Here is a 20195-nt window from a genome sequence, read left to right on the forward strand (position 1 = left end):
GTCCTTCCAGTGGTTGGATGTGTTGGGTTTTGTTTCACATTGCATTCTCTCGCATATGCGATATGACAAAAATTACTCCTACATAACATTACATTAAAGATTCATATTACAAAATTTAATTATGGAGTTTAGTTAAACAAAATTCAAAAAATAGGGACCGGTATAAAAAGAAAGCTAAAATTATTGTAATTTTCCATTTTTACTATTCAAATGACATTATATTCTACACTTTCATCCTGATAGTTTTTCACTCGTATATTTCAATTATAAAAATTTATTTCTTTTGCATTTTAATCCTTAATTGTTGAGGAATAAAAGAAAAAGTCATAAACAAAAGACGAGGAGAGAGAAAGCTCTCGGTTAATCATAATTTAGACTAAAATACGATTATTTTGGTGTTAATAAGTTTGTCTTGCATATAAAAGTTCAATGGAGATGGTTTGGGTGCTAGATGATGTTGGAAAAAGTTAATTGAGATAAAAAAAAGTTTGTTTTGATTTGATTTAGCTCTTAGGCTAATTGCATAGTGTTTTTGTCTTGGAAATTTGATTATAAAGGTTTAAGGATGTTTTTTTAGTGTTTATAGATTAAAAGATGTTGAAATTTTGGTTTCAGTGGTTAAAAAACATTGGATCCTAGTTCTTTGATCACTTAGGTGACCAAAAATTTTTTCAATAGTCGAAAAGTCGAAATGTTGCTTGGCCTTAAAAATTAAAAAAAAAAGCTTGTGAGTTTGATCCTTTTTAAAAGCCAAGCATGCCCTTTTTGGTTCTAAAATAAAAATCATTTTAAATAAAACAATTATTATTATTATTATTATTATTATTATGTTTTTAAAATCATACCTTGCTTTTCAAATAAGATTTTTTTTTTAATGGTTTTTTTTTTAATGGTGACATTAGCAATTACTTTATAAATAATTATATATGAAACTAATATGCATAGTTTTTAAAAATTAATTCTTATAAATATTCAATGAGATTAAAACATTTTTTTTGTTTCTTTGTAAAATTCTCTTAAATGAATTATTCCTTTATCCTTGCATACATTTGCATACAAATTAGCAAGGTATAATTTTATGAATTTTTTTTATTGAAACTTGCTTTTCAATTCATGATAAGTTATTCAAGAAATGATCCTTCAAATAAAAAATTATCTTTATTAAAATAAAAAATATAAACACGAAAAAGAGAGTTTTCACTAAAGAAGAGGACAACCTGACCCACTAGTTTCTTAACAGTTTTTTAAAGATTAAAACTTTAATTTTTTTTACTTTATAAAATTCTTTGAAATTAATTATTCATTTATCTTTGCATACATTCACATAAAAATTAGCAAGGCATAATATTATACTATTTTATTGAAACTTGTTTTTCATGTCATGATAAGTTCTTATTCAAGAAATGGTTCCTCAAATAAAAAAAAATATCTTTATTAAAAAAGAACGAAATAAATAAACATGAAAAAGAAGTTTTCACTAACAATATGTTTAAAATCATCTGAATTGAATTAAATTTAATTAAGATGTTTTAATTAAATTTATTTTGAAATCTTAAGTTTTCATTATATTATTATTAAATATATGAGTTGAGCCGGACCAAGCCTAATTGGGTTAACTAGGGGCCCAACGTGCTTATCTCTCTCTCTCTCTCTCTCTCTCTTTGGGGGCTGTGCTGGAATGAGTCCAACCCGGCTAGGTTGGGCCGACTAACGACCTAACATCTTTTGTTTTTTTTTTACATTGAACTGGGATAGACCCGGCCCAACCATCTAGGCGAGGTCTGCCAGTCCAGGATTGCATGGTTATTGGCTCGACCCAACAACCATGTTAATTATCTAGTCATTGTATGAAAAATCATGCAATGACTAGATCAGGGAGGGGGAAAACATAGGAGGAGGAGGAGGTGGCGCAACCTTGCTTAGCCGAAGGCAAACGGTTGCTGGAGTCATTCCTAGTGTTGTAGGGAAGACCAAAGTGTGGTTGGTGGTGGGATTGACAGCGTAGGCACAGTGAAAGAAGAGGTTGCAGGGAGAAGAAAAATGGAAACAGGGGAAATAACTGATTTTTTCAAACTTTTACTTATGATTTCTCCCTCCTTCAGACCATGAAATCCACCTTTATTTATAGGGATGAAAGAGCGATATTTTATCTTTAATGATGTCAAATCTTGGCCATTGATTTAGCCCCGAAGGATTCTAACTATTAGCTCAAAGTGACCATCATGAATTGTTAAATTTGTCACTTGAAGGCTGGTTGGGTTGGCTATTTTAGGGTAGCAATGACCGTTGTGGTGTCAATTGACCAGAAAGAACCATATTAGGATGTAGTCAGATGTCAAGTCATTGTTTGTGTGCAAGTTTTGTCAAATTTGGTGGAGATATGAAGTATTAAATGCCTTGAAAAAGAAGACCACTCGAGCAGTTTTTTCTAGTTTAAATGAAGAAGAAGATGAACAGTCACTAGAAGACACGTTATTTGGTCCTTTTTTTTTAACTGTTCAAAACGACATTGTTTTAGACTTTTTATGGTTTTAATTTAGGGTTTTGGTCAAAGTATAATTTAGTCCTCCATCATTTAATTTCTTTCAATTGCACCACTAATTGACCCTAAACTTTTAATTTTATGCAATTTTGTCCCTACTGATCTTCAATGTCAACCCTGACTCTAATGCCTTTTTCACATTAGACATTGGTCCTGGATTTATACAATTTGATCATCAATTGACCATTAAACTTTTAATTTTTTTCAATTTCACCTCTAATTTCAATCAATTGAGTCCTCATACTTCGACGCCTTTTGCAACATGGTCTTTGGCTATAAATTTTTTCAATTTAGCCCTTAACTAACCTTATAGCTTTGATTTTCTGGCGATTTACCCCTGATTTGAACCAATTGACTTTGTAAAAATTAAATTTGGTATCTTAAAATTTTAATCATCTCAATTAAGGCCAAATTAGGCCCCTCAAACTTATTTTTTTACTAATTAAGCCTCTAATAAAATTAATTTGACTTATTTAAAATATAATTCAGTCCTTGGACCTAATTAAATCATTTAGTTAGACCCAAATTAATTTTAAATATAATTAAACTTTAATTTGACCCATGATGTCAAATTAGCATATTAAAAATCTAATTATGTTCTTGGACTTAATTTTTATGCAGATTCGTTTAATAATCATGTAACTTGACCTTAAATCTGTATTGTATCTCCAATTTTGGGTAAAATGAAGTACAATTACGCTCCCGATTCCATCCAAAATTACAGCTTGATTTTTTCTACATTTGAAATCTTCTCAACTTGCTTTTGCCAAAATACCAGTCTTTTTGCTATTATTATTTTATTTTTATTTTAGAAAGAAAAAATGGTGAATTTGGGTAATGACCTAAAAATGAGTTATGACATACAACATCACCAAAATGCTCCTCTCTTCTTATCCCATCATAGTTATGTAGTCTTGAGAAAAAAAAAAGACATTAAAAAAATATATTTGGATTTTATTTTTTGGATTATTCATGGTAATGGTATTAGAGGTAGAAAAAGAGGGTGGTGTATGTTATGGTTGAAGGAGGTGAGTTATTTGTTGTTAGAAATTTCTAGAGTATTGAGACATCTTTGAATGAATAAGATAAAAGTGATTATGATAAATATAGAAAATAAAATGCATTAAATTTAGTGATAGAATCTCTCTTCTAAATATGTGAATTCAACTTATTTATCAATTGAATTCAAATTAAACATTATATCTGAACTCAATTAATTGGTAGAAAATTGATTCCAAATAGCCAGTATAGAAAAATTTGATAAAACATTAATAGTACAAACTATTTACCCAACACACTAGTTTCTTGACAGTTTTTTAATGATTAAAAAATATGTTTCATGTCGATAACATGTTAGTCCTAACTTTATTATGAAATAAATTGACTTGGTAACCTTTCTAGTTAAATAAAGTAAACTAGATTATATGCATACACTATTAATTTGTTTTCTTGATTAAAAATTTAAAATTTTAGCAAACTATTCACTAGCTAAAATTCAATCATGCAACCTTGTGTGGGGATGTAGGCCTGATCTTGGATGCCTCGGTCTGTCTCGAATGTCCTTTCTAACCTAAACATGTACGAGGTTCATTCATTTAACTCTTTATTTTTTTTAAAAAAATCCTTTTAAAATAAATAATTAAAATTATATTTTAAAAATCATTCAATTATTCCAAGCATTTTAAATGAGATTCAAGTTTTTTTATGGTGATTTTTGCAAGTACTTTATGAATAATTATATATAAACCTAATATGTAAAACAATTTTAAAAAACTTATATGTTAATATTCAATTAGAATTAAAAATATATATTGTTTTTATATTGTTTTCATAAATTAGTTATTATTTTATTCATTCATATATGCACATAAAAATTATCATGACAATTGTTTTTGGGTTGAAACTTGCCTTCCGAATCATGAAAAAATTTTATTTAAAAAACATGCTTATGATAAAAAGAACTGTTTTCATCAAAATAAAAACGAAAACTAAATGAAAGAAGTTTTACCTCAATAAATATATATTTTCTCTTAAATTTTAATTATTAGAATCTTGTGAATTTTTTTTGTTCTTTTTTTCAATTTCAACCTTCAACAGTTAATTAATTAGAAATTAGGCTTTATAATTGATTTTGATTTATTTTTTATGGGTTATCCTAATCTTGTGACTTAGATCGTGATTCTAACAAGTTAACTCAAGTTAATTTTTATGTCTCTTTTCTAATGGATGTTTTTTTTTTGTTTTAACCTTTAATATTGAGTTGATTTGAAATTGAGTTTTATACTTTATTTTGATTTCTTTTATATGAGACTATCATTATCTCATGACTCCGGTCATAAATTTGACAAGTTAACTGAAATTGATTCAGGTTGATCTAATATGTTGGAATTTCAATATTTTAAAAAAATATTATCTTTATTTTTATTTGAGTTAAATTGTGTTTTTACTAGCTGTCCAAATTATATTTGAATCCATCAAATAAACTAGATCACATCAGTCGGCCTCAAGATAATTTATTTTTTTTTCTGATAAAAAAAATATTTTTTTTACATTAAAAAATTTAATCCTACTAGTAGCGTGCCACGTTAATAAAGTAAGATCTACAATTTTAAGATTCTCAATGCAAAACGACACCAAATTCCGACGTGGAACTCGTCATCTGGTTTGTCCGCACTATTTGTTTCTATGGAATAAGCAACGGATTTTGTGTATTTGGTTGCTCAAACTATGCTTACTGACATTGCAGAAGTGGGAGTTTATTGAATAGTTAGTCCAGACTTGGGTAGTACTAGCTATACTCCCTTGTGAAAATCGCTCAAGTAAAACTGAGGTGAATTTGAAATGGGTGAGTCTTGCATTCCTACTGTCGATCTCTCACCTTGCTTCCGAGAAGATGATGAGGATGGCATGAAGAAAGCCAAAGAAATTATTGGTCAAGCTTGTTCCGAGTATGGATTCTTCCAAGTGGTGAATCATGGTGTACCTCTTGGTTTGATGACGCGAGCCATCGAGCTTTCCAAAACATTTTTCGAGACGTTGCCGAATGAGGAGAAGCTCAAATGTGTTCCTAATTCTGGTGCTCCCCTTCCGGCTGGTTATAACAGGCAACCAGATCAATCGCCAGACAAGAACGAGTATTTATTGATGTTTCCACCAGGCTCTAACTTGAATGTTTACCCACAAAACCCTCCTCATTTTAGGTCACGCTAGCTCACATAATTGTTTCTTTATTGTTGCCCTCTTATATTTTTTGCATTAATATTCCCTTTTCCCTAATTGATTTTTCCAGGGAGGTATTGGAACAGATATTCGCTTACTTTACAAGGCTAGGTGTGCTTATAGAGAGCATATTAAGCCAGTGTTTAGGTCTCCCTTCCAACTTCCTCAAGGAATTCAATCACGACAGGAGCTGGGATTTATTGGTAGCCTTGCATTATTTCCCTGCAACCGAAACTGAAAACAGCGGAAACTCTGAGCACGAAGACGGGAATTGCATCACTTTTGTTTTCCAGGATGAAGCTGGAGGCTTAGAAGTTCGCAGAAATGGGGAATGGATTCCAGTCATTCCTACGAGGGGCTCATTAGTCGTCAACGTTGGCGATGTTATTCAGGTAAAATATATCTATCTTTCTCGAAGGAACATGCCCTTTTCCTTTAACTAAAATCCTTCTTAGGTTGCAATCTCATGTTATCATCTGCTAATTGTACAATCATAATTAATTTTTAAAAGAAGAGTTAAATTACTAAATCACTAGATCTGAAATAATAATTAATAATAATCAATATCGTTGTCAATTAGTTTCATTAACATTATTCTATAATGAAAAGACAAAAGAGTAGTTGCTATGACCATTTTTTTAATTTGCATGTTCCTTCGCTATTTTCGTCTGCATGTAATTAAATATAATATGCTCATAATTAAGAACTACAATATTGTTGTTTGCTGACTCAATTTGGGCACTGGACACTCATCTCAAATTAAGGTATTGAGCAACAATAATTTCAAGAGCGCAACGCACAGGGTGGTGAGACCGAAATCCAAAAGCCGATATTCATACGCCTTCTTTTATAACTTGCACGGAGACAAGTGGGTGGAGCCACTGCAGCAGTTTACGAAAGACATCGGAGAGGCACCCAAGTATAGAGGTTTCCTGTACAAAGAGTACCAGGAGCTGAGAATGAGAAACAAGACCCATCCACCGTCGACGCCTGAAGACGTGATTCGCATAACCCATTATGCACTCAATACCTCTTAATTAGCCTACAATATTCTCTTTAAATTGGTGTATGAATTTCCTAAACAAGAATCCTTCAACAGCTCCTCCTTTCCTGTTTCTGTTACTATTACAGTACTTCTGTCAATCCTTTTGGTTGCTTGATAAGCTGGGCATGCATGTGTGGTTGTGAATATTATCATCTCTCTTTCACTTGTATATTTTTTTCTTCTTTTGTCATTCTTGACGGGTTAGCATGAAAAATCAACGTCTCAGATTTTAACTCAAGCTAGATTTTAAGTTAAATAAAAAAAATAATATTTACTCAATTATACTTAATTAGAGGCTAAACCTAAATATCAAGAAGGGAGTTTATTTTTTTTAAAAAATGAAACAACGAAATTTTAATAATAATAATAATCAGCTGGAAGTTCATCCACGAATTAATCTAATAATATAATATTTATCTAAAATTATTTTTGAATTAAGAAGTGTGTGAGAGTATGGTTGTAGTTATTTTTGAAATAGTTTTTTTTATTTAAAAATGTATTAGAATAATAATTTTATTATTATTATTTATAAATTATTTTTTTATTAGCATATCAAAATAATTTAAAAAAACTAAAAAATATTAATTTTCCGAAATATTTTTAAAATTTAAAAACAAACAGATTTCTAGTCTCAAAGACAGGGATGACAACTGCCCTATACACATAGATAAGCTACATTTACATTTTGTTTTTATTATCCCTCGATGAACAGAGTTTAGAAAACAGTGCCAACGATATTGTGCTTAACGAGACTGTCCGTGACTGACCACTGCATATATTATACTAGAAATGAATATAACTAGTTGCGTATGTCATTGAATAAAAAAAAGACTTTGGAGAAAAAGACATATAGTTGTTCAAAGGAAATTAAAATTTGTAATATGACGAATCTGCTTGTACTAATTGCTAAATCGTTTTTGTAAGAACACTTCTTAGTGACCATGATTTGCTTTAATACGGTAGTAGAATGAGGTGTTGTAGTTATCCACCCACCATTAATACAAAAAGAGATGATTACACTTATTCTTCAACATATTCGAAGCTCCATGTAAACATATAAAACCCGTAGTCCAACAGGTTAATCTGAGATCTAGGCATCCCAGAGTCGAGTCTTGATATTGCGATATCATGGTCACATAAATTAATTACTTTAACTTAAATAAATAAAACAATATAAAACAAGTAAAGGGTCGATCTCACAAAAAAAATCTAGTCTGGTTTTTGTGTTAAATGATTCAAAGATGGGTTTTTGTGCTTTGAGATTATCTAAACTATGCTAAGGTAAACAAAATAAAATAATCAAACTAAATTAAATAAACCGAAATTATTAAGAGAAAAACCTTGGTCTCAAGTAAAGATCCGCCGAAGAAAATCAAAACTGATTATTGAGACGATACATCAATTTATATTATGAATATTTATATTTCCTTAATATTAGTCACTTAACCGATTCACATTATAACTAACCCTAATCATTAAACAACCACAACGTCTGCGCTAGTAATTTAATTTAATTTAATGGCAGCTTTAAAAATTAGATAGGTTGATAAATTTAGACAACACAAGTGTCTGTAGTCTATGTTTGATTTAATTGAATATTTTCCCTAAAATTAACAATATAGATCCACTATAATTATTAAATTTAGTTGTTTCACAAGTTAAATATCACAACTTCGATTTTGATAGCAAACTTAGCAATAGATTGGTTAGAATAATAACTTAGAGTCCGTTCTAACAATCAAACTAAACAATCCTAAGAAATAAGCATAGAAAAACATTCATACTTATCATATAAATTGAAAAAAAAAGATAAAATAAATATCATAATTTTTGAAATCCGAAGGCTTCTATAATCTTTCAACCAAGGAAAATAACTTAGTCTTGCATAACTATCGAAAAACTAATGAAGAAAAAAGATGAAAATATAATTTCGGGTGTAGAAAAAAGGTGAGTTTTTCTTTCTTTCTAGCCGCCACCTCATTCACCTCTCTCTCTTTTCTTTTTATCAGATAAAAAAACCTAATACCCACCTTCCTACTAGTTCTTTTTTATTATGAAAGAAAAAAAAAAGGAGTCATTTTTAAAGTAGACAATCTATATTTAAGTAGTATAATAACTACTTTCTTATAAAAAATGAAAAATAGTCTTGCAAGAAATCTTCAAACTTTGACTTTGGACTTAGTGAAGTTAATTTACTTGTGTAAAGATATTTTTCATATGAATAAATAATTGTCATATCGGTTTGGATGCTTGGGAAGTAAGTTGGACTTGTTTCTTCACAAAACTTGTCTGTTGGTAGAACTTATAGGTTGTTTTAGAAAAATCATAGCTCTCTCATATGAGTTTCTTATCTATTGAAATTTGGTAGGTTGGTAAGTTTTTGAGTCAGGAATCCAATAAACTTGAGTTTGCAACAAACAAACTTCTCTAGCTCAATATATTTAAGTCAAAATGGTCGAAGGTCAAAACTACCAGAATGCGAGACTTATCTTTGAAGACTGCGATTTCCATGTTTTTTTTTTGTCATATATTGATAGAAAGGTATGAATATTAGCCTTTTAATTCCACTAGAATCAATTGATTTTGACCTCTACAGCTCAAGTTTTGTGTAGAGCATCGATCAAAAGTCAAATTTATCAATATTAAACATGAGCTGGAACATGGTTTGAATTTTATCTCCAAATTACTTCTTTTTGAGTCTTATAATATCAAAAAGTATCTTCAAAACATAAAAAAAAATATTAAGGCATTTTATATATAAAATATGAACAAAATATTAGGTAAATGTGGGTAAAACTATTGAATAATATGATTGCATAACTTGACCAGGTTTCAAATGGTCAAAACCCGGACTTGCAATTAGTCTAGTGAAACTTAGGTGACCTGCCAGGTCAACCCGAAACCCGGATAAGACCCGAACATTTTTTTTATATAACCCAAAAATATAAAATTAATTTATGAATACTTGGCCTCATATATTTAGTTTTCTAGCCCACATACCCATGGAATGTTTATTAACTCTTCCATTTGGGATATCTATATTTATAGTTTATATCCACATCAAATGTTTCTTAACTTTTCTATATGGCATAACCATATATATAACATTCATTCACATGGTTTATTTTCTATTTTTTTTCTTTATAGGATAGCTATATATATAAACTACATACAAATGGAATGTTTCTTAACTTTTTCATATAGGATAACTGTAGTCTATATCTACATGAAATATTTTTTAATTTTTTCATATGGAATATTAAAACCTCATGTTTTTTTTTTTTAATTTCTCCTAGGTTAATCCACGTTAAGCTATATGACCCAGGATCCGGCCTCTTGGTTGGGTTAACCCCGGGCTGAGTTTAATAAATATGCTTTGAATATCTAGTTAGTAGTTCAACACTATTTTTAGATATTGTCATCATGGCTAAGTGAATAAAGTAAGCACTATGGTTGGGAAGGATTGCGAAATTTCAAATAATGGCTAGAAAAAGGAGGATTTGCGTGAAAAGAACAAAGATAATGAAATGGATCAAGTAGAAGCCAATAAATTTCAATATATGGGTTGTTGAACGGTAAATAAAGACCCCATCAACAAAAAAATATTAATAATAATGATAATGATAACCTACAACCATTCACTCCAACTTGGGTTCACCACCACAATTCCATACATTAAAAAAAAAACTAAAAGGGCTTAGGAAAATACTGTAACATGTGAGTGAATCCATTGTGGATTTAAGCAGTATTTTTTGTAATGATCTTCTTATTCTCGCCTTTTTTCTCACATGATTTGGTGCCCTCACTGGCTTTCTTCTCTGCAATTGCAGTCTGATCAAAGCTTCAATTCGGTTTTGTTTGTTGCAGTTTTGCGTTGGGATGTGCTAGCCACTAGGCATTGAGGGGATCTGTCCGTGAGTGGATGTGGCTGGTGTGACTGATTGCTCTTTGGAGGGGCTGGGCTGGGATTTACCAGCTTGAGCTTGGTTGACCATGGCTACATTTTAGGGGTGTGTGGTGAGTCCTTTCCTTCTTTGGTTAGTGGGGTGTGCCATCATTGTGCATTAAATGCACACCTCACTTACGATGTGGCTAGGCTAGCTCTATTCACCAAGAAAGTAGGGGCTGATTTGTTGAGATTAGACATTTGGTTACTTTGGTATAATTTTTATTTTTTGTACCTCTACTGCCTTTTCTCTCATGCCCAAATTTGCAGGGCTCAGTTTTTTTTAATATGGATTATACAGTGTAGTTCGCATTGAAAAATTTATTTTTTTAAGTTATTTTTTTTGTTTTTTTAATAAATATTTTTTTGTTTAATTTTTTTTTGTTAATGTTAATTTTTTCTATTTAGTTATTAAATTTTTATAACATGAATTTCAGGTTTAACCGGTTAACCTAGCTAATTCTGGGTTAACACGTAATTTTTTTTCCTATTCATTTATCAAACTCTCATGACACGAATTCCAGATTTGACGAGTTAACCTGATTTGAAGGATTAACCCAATTAATTCAGATTTTTTTCTTCATTAGTTTTTTTCTTCATGTAGGCTTTTTTTTCTTTGTTTTTTCTTTTAAATTAATCTTTTTTTTTGTTTAGTAGTTTTTTTTTTGCTTTTTGCTTTTTTTTTTATTTTTAATTATTTTTTTAAAATTTAGTTTGTTAATGTTAAATTTTTTCTATTTAGTTATCAAACTTTCATAACACGGATCTCAGGTTTGACAGGTTAACCCAGTTAATTCAATTTTTTTTCTTTTTCTTCATTAGTTTTTTTTTCCTGTAGGTTTTTTTTCTTTGTTTTTTTCTTTTTAATTTAGTTTATTATTATTATTATTATTTATTTAGTTATCACATTCTTATAACATGAATCTCAAGTTTGACGGGTTAACCCGATTGATTCAGATTTTCTTTTTCTTTTTTCTTCATTAGTTTTTTCTTCCAATTTCATCTTTAAATATTGTAATTAACTATAACTAAAAGGCATCAACCTTTTTTCTTCCAATTTTATGACACGAATCACAGGTTTGATGGGTTAACCTGGTTTGACGAGTTAAACTAGTTGATTCCTTTTTTTTTTTGCTTTTTCTTAAGTAGTTTTTTTCTTTCAATTTCATTTTTTTCCGTGTTATGATTTGTTTTGTTTATTGTTTATTAGATTATTGTGATCTCATAAGGGGATTTTACTGTACCCCTCCTTGCAAAGCATTATTCATCATAATAATGCTTTGTTTTATTGTTTTTTTTCTTTTCAATTAATTTTTTTTTAAAATGTTATGCTGTAATATTAATTTTTTTTCTTTTTAATTATCACATTTTTATAACACGACTTGCAACCAGACCTATATACTAGGCTCCGGGTTTGATGTTGCAAACAAACTCACTTAAAATTTGGATCATGCAAGTTTAATATTATTATTAATATTGTAAATATAACTTTTGGATTAGGCATAATAGATAGACTCAATGCTCTTAGGTACAACTTTGCAAAAAAACCTACCACTCTTAGATCTTAATTTTTTTTAATATTTTTTATATAAAAAAATTAACCCGCAGCATAGCACGAGCCATGTTTCTAGTATCTACTAAAGGCATTCCCCTCAATCTCTCCTTCTTTCAACAATGAACCAACATATTGTTAATAGTTCAAATACATGGTCCGTAACATGGACTTGGTCATGAACCATAGTAGTTTCATGTCACTCTACAGGTGATTAATAGTTAGCCTTCCTATGACATATTGTTAAGACAACCTAGATCCATGTTGCGTAATGTATGATATCATAATTACATTAAAGGTTCAAATACATGTTCAATAAAAGATTTTCAAACTTAATTTTTTATTAATTAAATTTTTAATAAAATTAATTCTACTCATTAAAAATCTAATTAAATCATTGCATTTTTTTAATGTAAATTTATCTAATATTTATTTAAGTTAACTTTGAATTTACATTGTTTTTCATTTAGATTCTTCGAGGATGTAATTAAATTTTAAAAGATATCAAAGATGCAATTTAATCCTTTTATGTTTTATTTATGCCTCTGTTGATACTTTTTTAGTCTGAGCTTGACAGACAAGGGTTGTCTGTCTTTTCTTTTCTTTTCAAAACTTTTGTTCTGTTATGGCAAGCTCATAGTTATGATTATTTCCCATCAGCAGCCCAACCTGTGATATTTTAATTCGTTCATGAGTTAGCCATCACTTTCACTTCCACTTTCTTTTCCTTCTGCTACGATCAACTATCCTTGCAAAGCGTATTATCTCTTGCGCTCTACAGCCTTTGTTAACTCTCGCAGTCGGTTACAACCAAGTGCGAGGCATGTTAAAGGCTTGGGTAAGATATATTTCAGGCTAACATTTTATTAATAATTTTTCAACTAGTTTTATATAAAAAATAAATTTATAATTCTCAATTGATTTATTAAAAAATTCTAAAAATTTACATGGAGTCTTCTAATATGATGTTTTAACTTAAATTAAAATTTCAGATTTTTTTGGAGAAATTCAGAAATTTCATGAAAAATCACAATTTAATAAGTTTTACATTATTGGATGTAATTTTTAATCCGACGATCAGATTGAGCTGAAATTTTACAGGGGATCTTAAAATATATTGAATAGAATCTGGTTAAAATTTTAGGATAAACGGAACTTGGTAGTGCTAACAAAAAAAAAACTGTAAAATAAAAGCAAAACGACTCATTAAGAGTAAAATAATTATTTTCCATTAAAAAATAAAACAAATTAGTTCTTCCTTCCTTTTATATATTGCCGACTGGACATAAGCAAAATAGGAAAAGAAAGAAAATAAGAGGCGAGAAAGAAATGAAGAAAAGTAAGGGAAAAATATAAAACAAATCCAATGAAAAAGAAAAGAAAAGTGAGAGGATAACCTTATAAATTTACAAAGTCCAACTTATAAAATACTAATCTAAGGAAGAATAAGTGAAGGAAGGAGGAATTGAGAGAGGGAAAAAAATTAATTACTTTATTTTCTAGTTGACATGATATTGTTATTTTATTCCGGTTGAGGGATTGTTACAATATCGATTCAGATTCGATTATAGATAAATTATATTCCACAAAACATAGAAGGATAAAACTTTAATAGTGAGTTTATTTTTACTTTCACTTTAATTTTAAATTTATTTTTTAATATTTTAAATAGTGTATTTAAATTAAAACTTTACTGTTAACTTTAAAAATTCATATACATGAGTTAATAATTAATCTTAAAAAATATTTATATATTTATTTAATAGCTAGAATAGGAAAAATTCATGGCTTGATCATGGTTACAACTATGCTCTTAACTTTTTTTGTTTTGTTTTATGCTAATATTTCTTAGAAATAACTAATCTTTTAGTTCATTTTGCATTTACAAAGGCTTTGTTAGGTGCGTGCTTCAAGTATAATTTGTTTGCGCAAGTTCGTGCCTTTTATCTCCTTCTCTGCATTGCGTACAACTTTTATTGCCCTTCTGAATTTTATATTCTGCCTATGTTGACAATTAATTAATTCATAATGTTTTTTTTTTTTCTCCTCTGTGTAATTGGAATAAATTAAGTCTGTTCAATGACAACTACGGAGTTACTTTAAAAGTCCATGTTATCTTGATAAAAGAAGGTTTAGCTAGCTGGTGATGTTAATTCCACCATCTTAGATGGTATATACTTACTTTTTTTTTTTTTTTTTTTCTGTGCTCTTGGTACTTTCGGTAGGCATCCTAGCTAGTAATATAATTAATCAATGTTGACATATAACCAAGTTATGCTGTGAAGAAATGATTCTTTAAGACCATTGTTTTTTATTAATGTCATCGCACCTGTGATGGATGAAGCATAAAAGCTGCTAAACAATTAAATTAATGGAATTTTATTTCCTTCTCTCTACACGAAGCCTCGATCTTCAGAGATATTTCTACCCTTTTGTTGAACTGTCATGATAGTTAGCTGAGAAGTCTAGAAAAACATTTGTTGCGCGACACAATGAACTGTTATGGTGAGAGTTTTCTTGCTTATCCAAGAACAAATTTGCTGGGAAAAAAAAAAAAGAAAAAGAGGCAGCCTGCTGCACTGTTTGTTACCCTACCTGCTCACGCTCCATTTCAAGAGATTCCTTTCTTATTGGCCCAATCCATTATCCTTGAAATTAGGTTTTGTCATATTTTTATGTCATCTTAGTTCACCATGTTGCTAGCTGTTGCCTTTGCTATTTTTCCAGCTCTTTTTTACAAATCTTTCCTACGACATTTCCTTTGTAGCTGTCTTTTCTACAGTATTCCAACGAGCTTTTCGGTGCTTTACTTGGCCATTATGCTGGATAGTTTACTGAGAAGTCTGGGCTTCTCTGTAAAAAAGCATTTCTATAGCGCATCCCTTTGTGGTCTAGAAAAACATTTGCTTCGCAAGACAATGAATTGTCGAGGTGCGATTTTCCTTGCTTATATATCTAGGAATAGATTTGCTGTGAAAAAAATAAAAGTAAAAAGACAGCTTGTTGCACTGTTTGCTACCCTCCCTGCTCATGCTTAATTTCAAAGAACTCCCTTCTTATTGGCCCAGTCCATTTATCCTTGAAATTAGCTGCTGCTTCTTCTTCTTCTTCTTCTTTCAGATTTTTATATCATCTTAGTTCACCATGCTGTCGCTTCTTAGTTTGCCTTTGATATTGATCCTGCTTTTTTGCTACATATTTCCCAGGACATTTACTTTGTAGCTGCCTTTACGACTTTTGTCACTTGCCAATTTTTTTCTTCTTTTAATTTACATTTCCTTTCTTTTATCTCTCTTTGCTTTTGATTTTTGATCTAGCCCTTACTGGCTATTCTTTTACAGGTTCCTTAGTTACTTGGCCTTCTTTTAAATCCATTGCTTGCTACAATATGGATTTGCCGTGAAATCCTTTTTTCAGTGACAGTACTCTCATGCAAAAAAAATTACATTACTCTTCATCCTGATTTATCTATATGTGGAGGCTAGCTGCTACGTACAGATTGTAGCTAGTTGATTGTGGATTTAGACAGATGGTTGTTTGGACGTTCATTATTTTCACTACATATATTGTAACTTCACCTCTCAGTACATGATATATAGCTAGATCCATCAAACCCTCTTTCTCATTCCAGTACTGGTTTTCTGTTTTTCTTGACCAAAGTTGATCATTTCTGGCAAGCCTTGCATGGCATAACTCCTGGTGATATTTGATATTTAAATAAAAAATAATAACAAAACTAGGATAATTATATAAAGGGAAAGAAAAAAAAAGTTTCATCTATGTATTAAATGATGGAATAAACAGTTTTCCGGAACGAATCTTGGCAAACACTCTAGTTTATGCAATAAGACGAGTTTGTTTTGAATAAAATTGGATATAAAAATTAGTAAACGGAAATGATTAAGAAAAATCTGATGAAACCGTTGGGACTAAATTGATAAGATTTATAAGTTTGTGATCCAGCTGAGAATAAGAACATAGCTGAAGGACTAAGTTTGAGATCTCCCTAATTACTATAATTATGTTCAACTAAAGAAATTAAAAACACAATTATTCAATAAATAGATATAAATTAAATTAGTTCCTAAGCCTAGCTTAAAGTCCGAATTAAGCTGTGTAATGCCCCTAAACGAGCTTACCCAAAAATAGGCTCGAACTAGCTTCAGCACCTCACTAAGGTAAGATTTGAGAGTTACATTTTAAAATGTTTATTTAAAAAACAAAATACATTAAAAAAACATAATTTTTATCTTTAAATTATTTTTAATATTATCATATCAAAATAATTAAAAAAATTAATTTTTTAAAATACAAAAATAAATAAATTCAAAAAATTCGTAATTCGTGAATCGTTATCGATGGAAAGGGTCGATCACTTCCATAGATTCCACGGTGTTTGTTGCACCAAACCCACTGCCACTTAGGAAAAAGTAGGGCAGTGCCTTTGTTAGTGGTTGAGCTGTACAATCAAAAATTCAACAAACCGACACCGTAGATTACAGGAACCACCGTACTCCGCGAAACACTAAATACAAGCCCGGAAACAAAGCTTTTGGTAGCTTCCACGTTGTTCTTTACTTTATAGGACTCTCTTCCGTCTCAGTTTTTTGAACACCTGTCTAACAACACACAGTCATCGAGACAGACTGAGGAGCTACTTCTTGTAATAGAGTACAGAGACAAAGAAATTAAACAACATTGTTATTGTTTTTGTTTTTCTCACAGAGATGGGATCTGGGACTGGAAGCTTCTTCAAGGTTCTTCTTAAGAACTTCGACGTTCTTTCTGGGTATGCTTTCCTTCTGCTGTATCTTTTTGTTTCAAGATTTCTTGAAACTAAAAACACCCAAAGCTTCAATTTTTATTATACTGGGACTTTTGCTTCTTGCTTTCATGTGTGATGTGAGTATTTCCTTGCTAATGCGATGGTGGAACCCCTCGAAACATATATGTACTCTTTTTTTTTCATGATATAGGTTATTTAAAGACATAGCAGACTCATAGTTTTATTAATGTTCTATATATGCACTGTGCTTTAAAAAAGAAACATCTAACTTCTAATTTGAATAATTTTCAGGCCTGTGGTTAGTCTTGTTTATCCTCTGTAAGTACCCACCTGTTCCCTGTTTCCTTTTTTCTTCTTCTCTTCCCTTCCTTAGTTTTTTTTGCGGCTATCCTAGTTTTCGATTTTGATTTTACTTTTTGGGCGTTAATTTATAAGCTCGTCCATAAAGGGTTCATCAAATATTCAGTTTTGTTGGTGGAATGAGAATAGATTGTATCACTTGATTTGGCTGTGTTTGGACAGGTATGCATCAATTAGGGCAATTGAGACAAAATCTCACGTTGATGATAAGCAATGGCTTACTTACTGGATTCTTTACTCAATGATCACACTCTTTGAGCTTACCTTTGCCAAAGTCATTGAGTGGTAAGTTTTCTTCTCTTATATATATTAGCATTGTTACGCTCTTCAAATATTTTGTTTAGTTCTGTTTGTATTAGCGTAACTGTTTTTGGAATGGAAATTAGGGAATTGCATTGCCTGTGGTGGCAAATTAGTTTGAATAACATTGTTTTGTAACTTCTTTTTCGCTGTTTCTTGTATTATCCAAAGCTGACCAACACACGAAGAACTGTCCTTTGAGAGAATTAAGTCATCTTGCCTTTTGTTCCATCCTAAATATAGTTCGAAGTTTATCGTGCTGAATAATATCTTCCCTGAATGGGGAGCACATGTTTTATTGTGACATTATAGCTTGGTGCAATTTTGGTGCACTTTTTAATGGAATAAAGTACAGGAAAAAAATCAATTATCATGGAAGTTTAATTTTATTTAGTTTCTGGGGTAGTCTCTCTATATGATGAAAAGCCTTGTTAAGTTGTCATTGTTATTTTAACAGTCCGCTTTTGCTGCTTTATTTTGCTGTAGCCAGAATTTGTTAAGCTTGTGAATGTAATGGCAGGATACCAATCTGGCCATATGCGAGGCTCATTTTGACCTGCTGGTTGGTCATTCCATACTTCAGTGGTGCTACATATGTTTATGAGAATTTTGTGAGACCTTTCTTTGCCAACCCACAGCAAACCCTTAATATATGGTATGTCCCAAGAAAGAAGGATGTCTTCAGCAAACCAGATGACGTTCTAACTGCTGCTGAGAAATACATTGAAGAGAATGGAACTTCTGCTTTTGAGAAGCTCATTACCAAGGTAGTTGATGAGCCATTAACAATTTTTTTAAACTAATTTTGGGACCCAATATTTTTCTAGGAGTGAGTCTACTGATAAAATGCCAACACTATGTTTGACTGGAAAGGACCGATGGATAAGTGGAGAGGGATGAAAGAGGCCCTTGCCACATCATTCCCTCTTTGCCTGATGGATAAGCAGAGAGGGGTGAGAGACTAATGATAAAATATTAAGAAAAAATAACAAGAAAAAACTTGAAGAATACCTATGAGCCATTGGATTTGTGGGACCACCCATTGGATCCCATAACAAGATCATCCTCCGGTGGTGAAATTTTTTTGTCATGTTTTCTTTATGTTTTAACATTTTTGTCACCAAAGATTTTTTGGGAGTTCCCTTAATTGATTGTGACTGTGATAGATTAAATGTCTTATCAATATTATATAGCAGTAGCATTAAATATCTCCAGCACATCGCAACTAATAAGATAATTGCTCCATGCAGGGTAAATCCAAGAGGAGTAGCGGGTTATTCTATGATGAGGATGACCGATACTGATAGCTGTTAGCTGGTCCTGCTACCTTGTTCCTTGTCGGGGAAGACTAGTTGCTTTCAGTTATTTCCAGTTGCTACTTACTAGAGTTCTTTGTTGTCAATGAACCTGGAGTTTTTCTGTGTGTCTAATGTGGTGGTTGGTTCGTTCAAGAGATACAGGATGTTGTGTAATGATATGCTATGTAAGTATCATGAGTGCTTGCCTTATTATCATCCGTTTAATTACGTGCTTGACCTTCTCAAGGAAAGATGAAAATACGCAAGTAACGCAAGATCATTGTGATTTATAGTAACCATTGATACTGCCTTGTAATATTATCTTCATTGCGAAAAGATTGTTACCATACCCTCCGATCAGCCAACCACTAATTTTCTGCTGAAATGTTTTTCCTCCATTTGGGTTTTCAGTTTGGAAATTGGCAATGCAGCAAGTTATCTGTTACTGTTAGTTTTCAGGCGTATTGTCATGCAAGATGTGTTATATGACTTCAGTACGCGAAGGCCCTATTCCAGAGTCATCAAGCTTAATTCCCACAGTTCGGAGAGAGAGCGCTGCTTGGATTTGCTGTATTCGGAGTATGTCACGGAGTAAAGCCAGGCTGCCCGAAGAAGTTGAGTGAAGTTGCTCATTTGTCCCTCTCCCGAAATCGTGGGAGTAGATCAGATATTCTCGTATTTGGCGGAGTTGAGAGCTATCTAACCTCTTGAACTCTTCATCAAAAGCTTTTCTATGGGTCAGTTTTATGTTAGAATCCGACTATTCTGTGGTCATCAGCTGTCATGCGGCAAATGCTCTAGACCATTGTTCTATGACAAATCCTTCTTAGGTTTCTAGCTGCTGTTCGCTTTGTCCACATTTTGGAACAGGGAAATCACGTGGCTGATCAAGTTAGAAGAGAGCATGACTTCGTGGCCTGGTTCTAATTAACAATAACAAAATTAGTAAAACAAAATGGTGTTCTTGAACAGTTAAATCAATGTAAAAATGTGACTAGTTTTGTAAAAATTTGAACTTTCTTTGTCTACTTTCATGAGGTATTTTTGTTATTTTTTCATTTGCTTTTTTTTCTTGAAGTTTTGATTTTTCAATTTCATCATTTTATGTCATATTCTCAACTTTTATGTTTTTAAAAAATTTCTATCA

General features: G+C 31.1%; 2 protein-coding genes across 2 annotated transcripts; both read left to right on the forward strand.

Moving 5' to 3' along the window:
- Positions 1-5241: 5241 nt before the first annotated feature.
- On the forward strand, positions 5242-6924 carry LOC133678820 (flavonol synthase/flavanone 3-hydroxylase-like). Its single transcript, XM_062101336.1, has 3 exons — positions 5242-5742; positions 5832-6153; positions 6526-6924. Exons 1-3 carry the CDS (start codon positions 5384-5386, stop codon positions 6796-6798), a joined length of 954 nt encoding a protein of 317 aa, XP_061957320.1. The 5' UTR covers positions 5242-5383; the 3' UTR covers positions 6799-6924.
- A 9860-nt stretch (positions 6925-16784) lies between these two features.
- On the forward strand, positions 16785-19276 carry LOC133677947 (HVA22-like protein a). The gene is made up of 5 exons (XM_062100094.1): positions 16785-17093; positions 17382-17408; positions 17613-17735; positions 18271-18517; positions 19001-19276. Exons 1-5 carry the CDS (start codon positions 17032-17034, stop codon positions 19052-19054), a joined length of 513 nt encoding a protein of 170 aa, XP_061956078.1. The 5' UTR covers positions 16785-17031; the 3' UTR covers positions 19055-19276.
- Positions 19277-20195: the final 919 nt, after the last annotated feature.

Source organism: Populus nigra, chromosome 18 (assembly GCF_951802175.1).
Source record: "Populus nigra chromosome 18, ddPopNigr1.1, whole genome shotgun sequence".
Taxonomy (NCBI): Eukaryota; Viridiplantae; Streptophyta; class Magnoliopsida; order Malpighiales; family Salicaceae; genus Populus; species Populus nigra.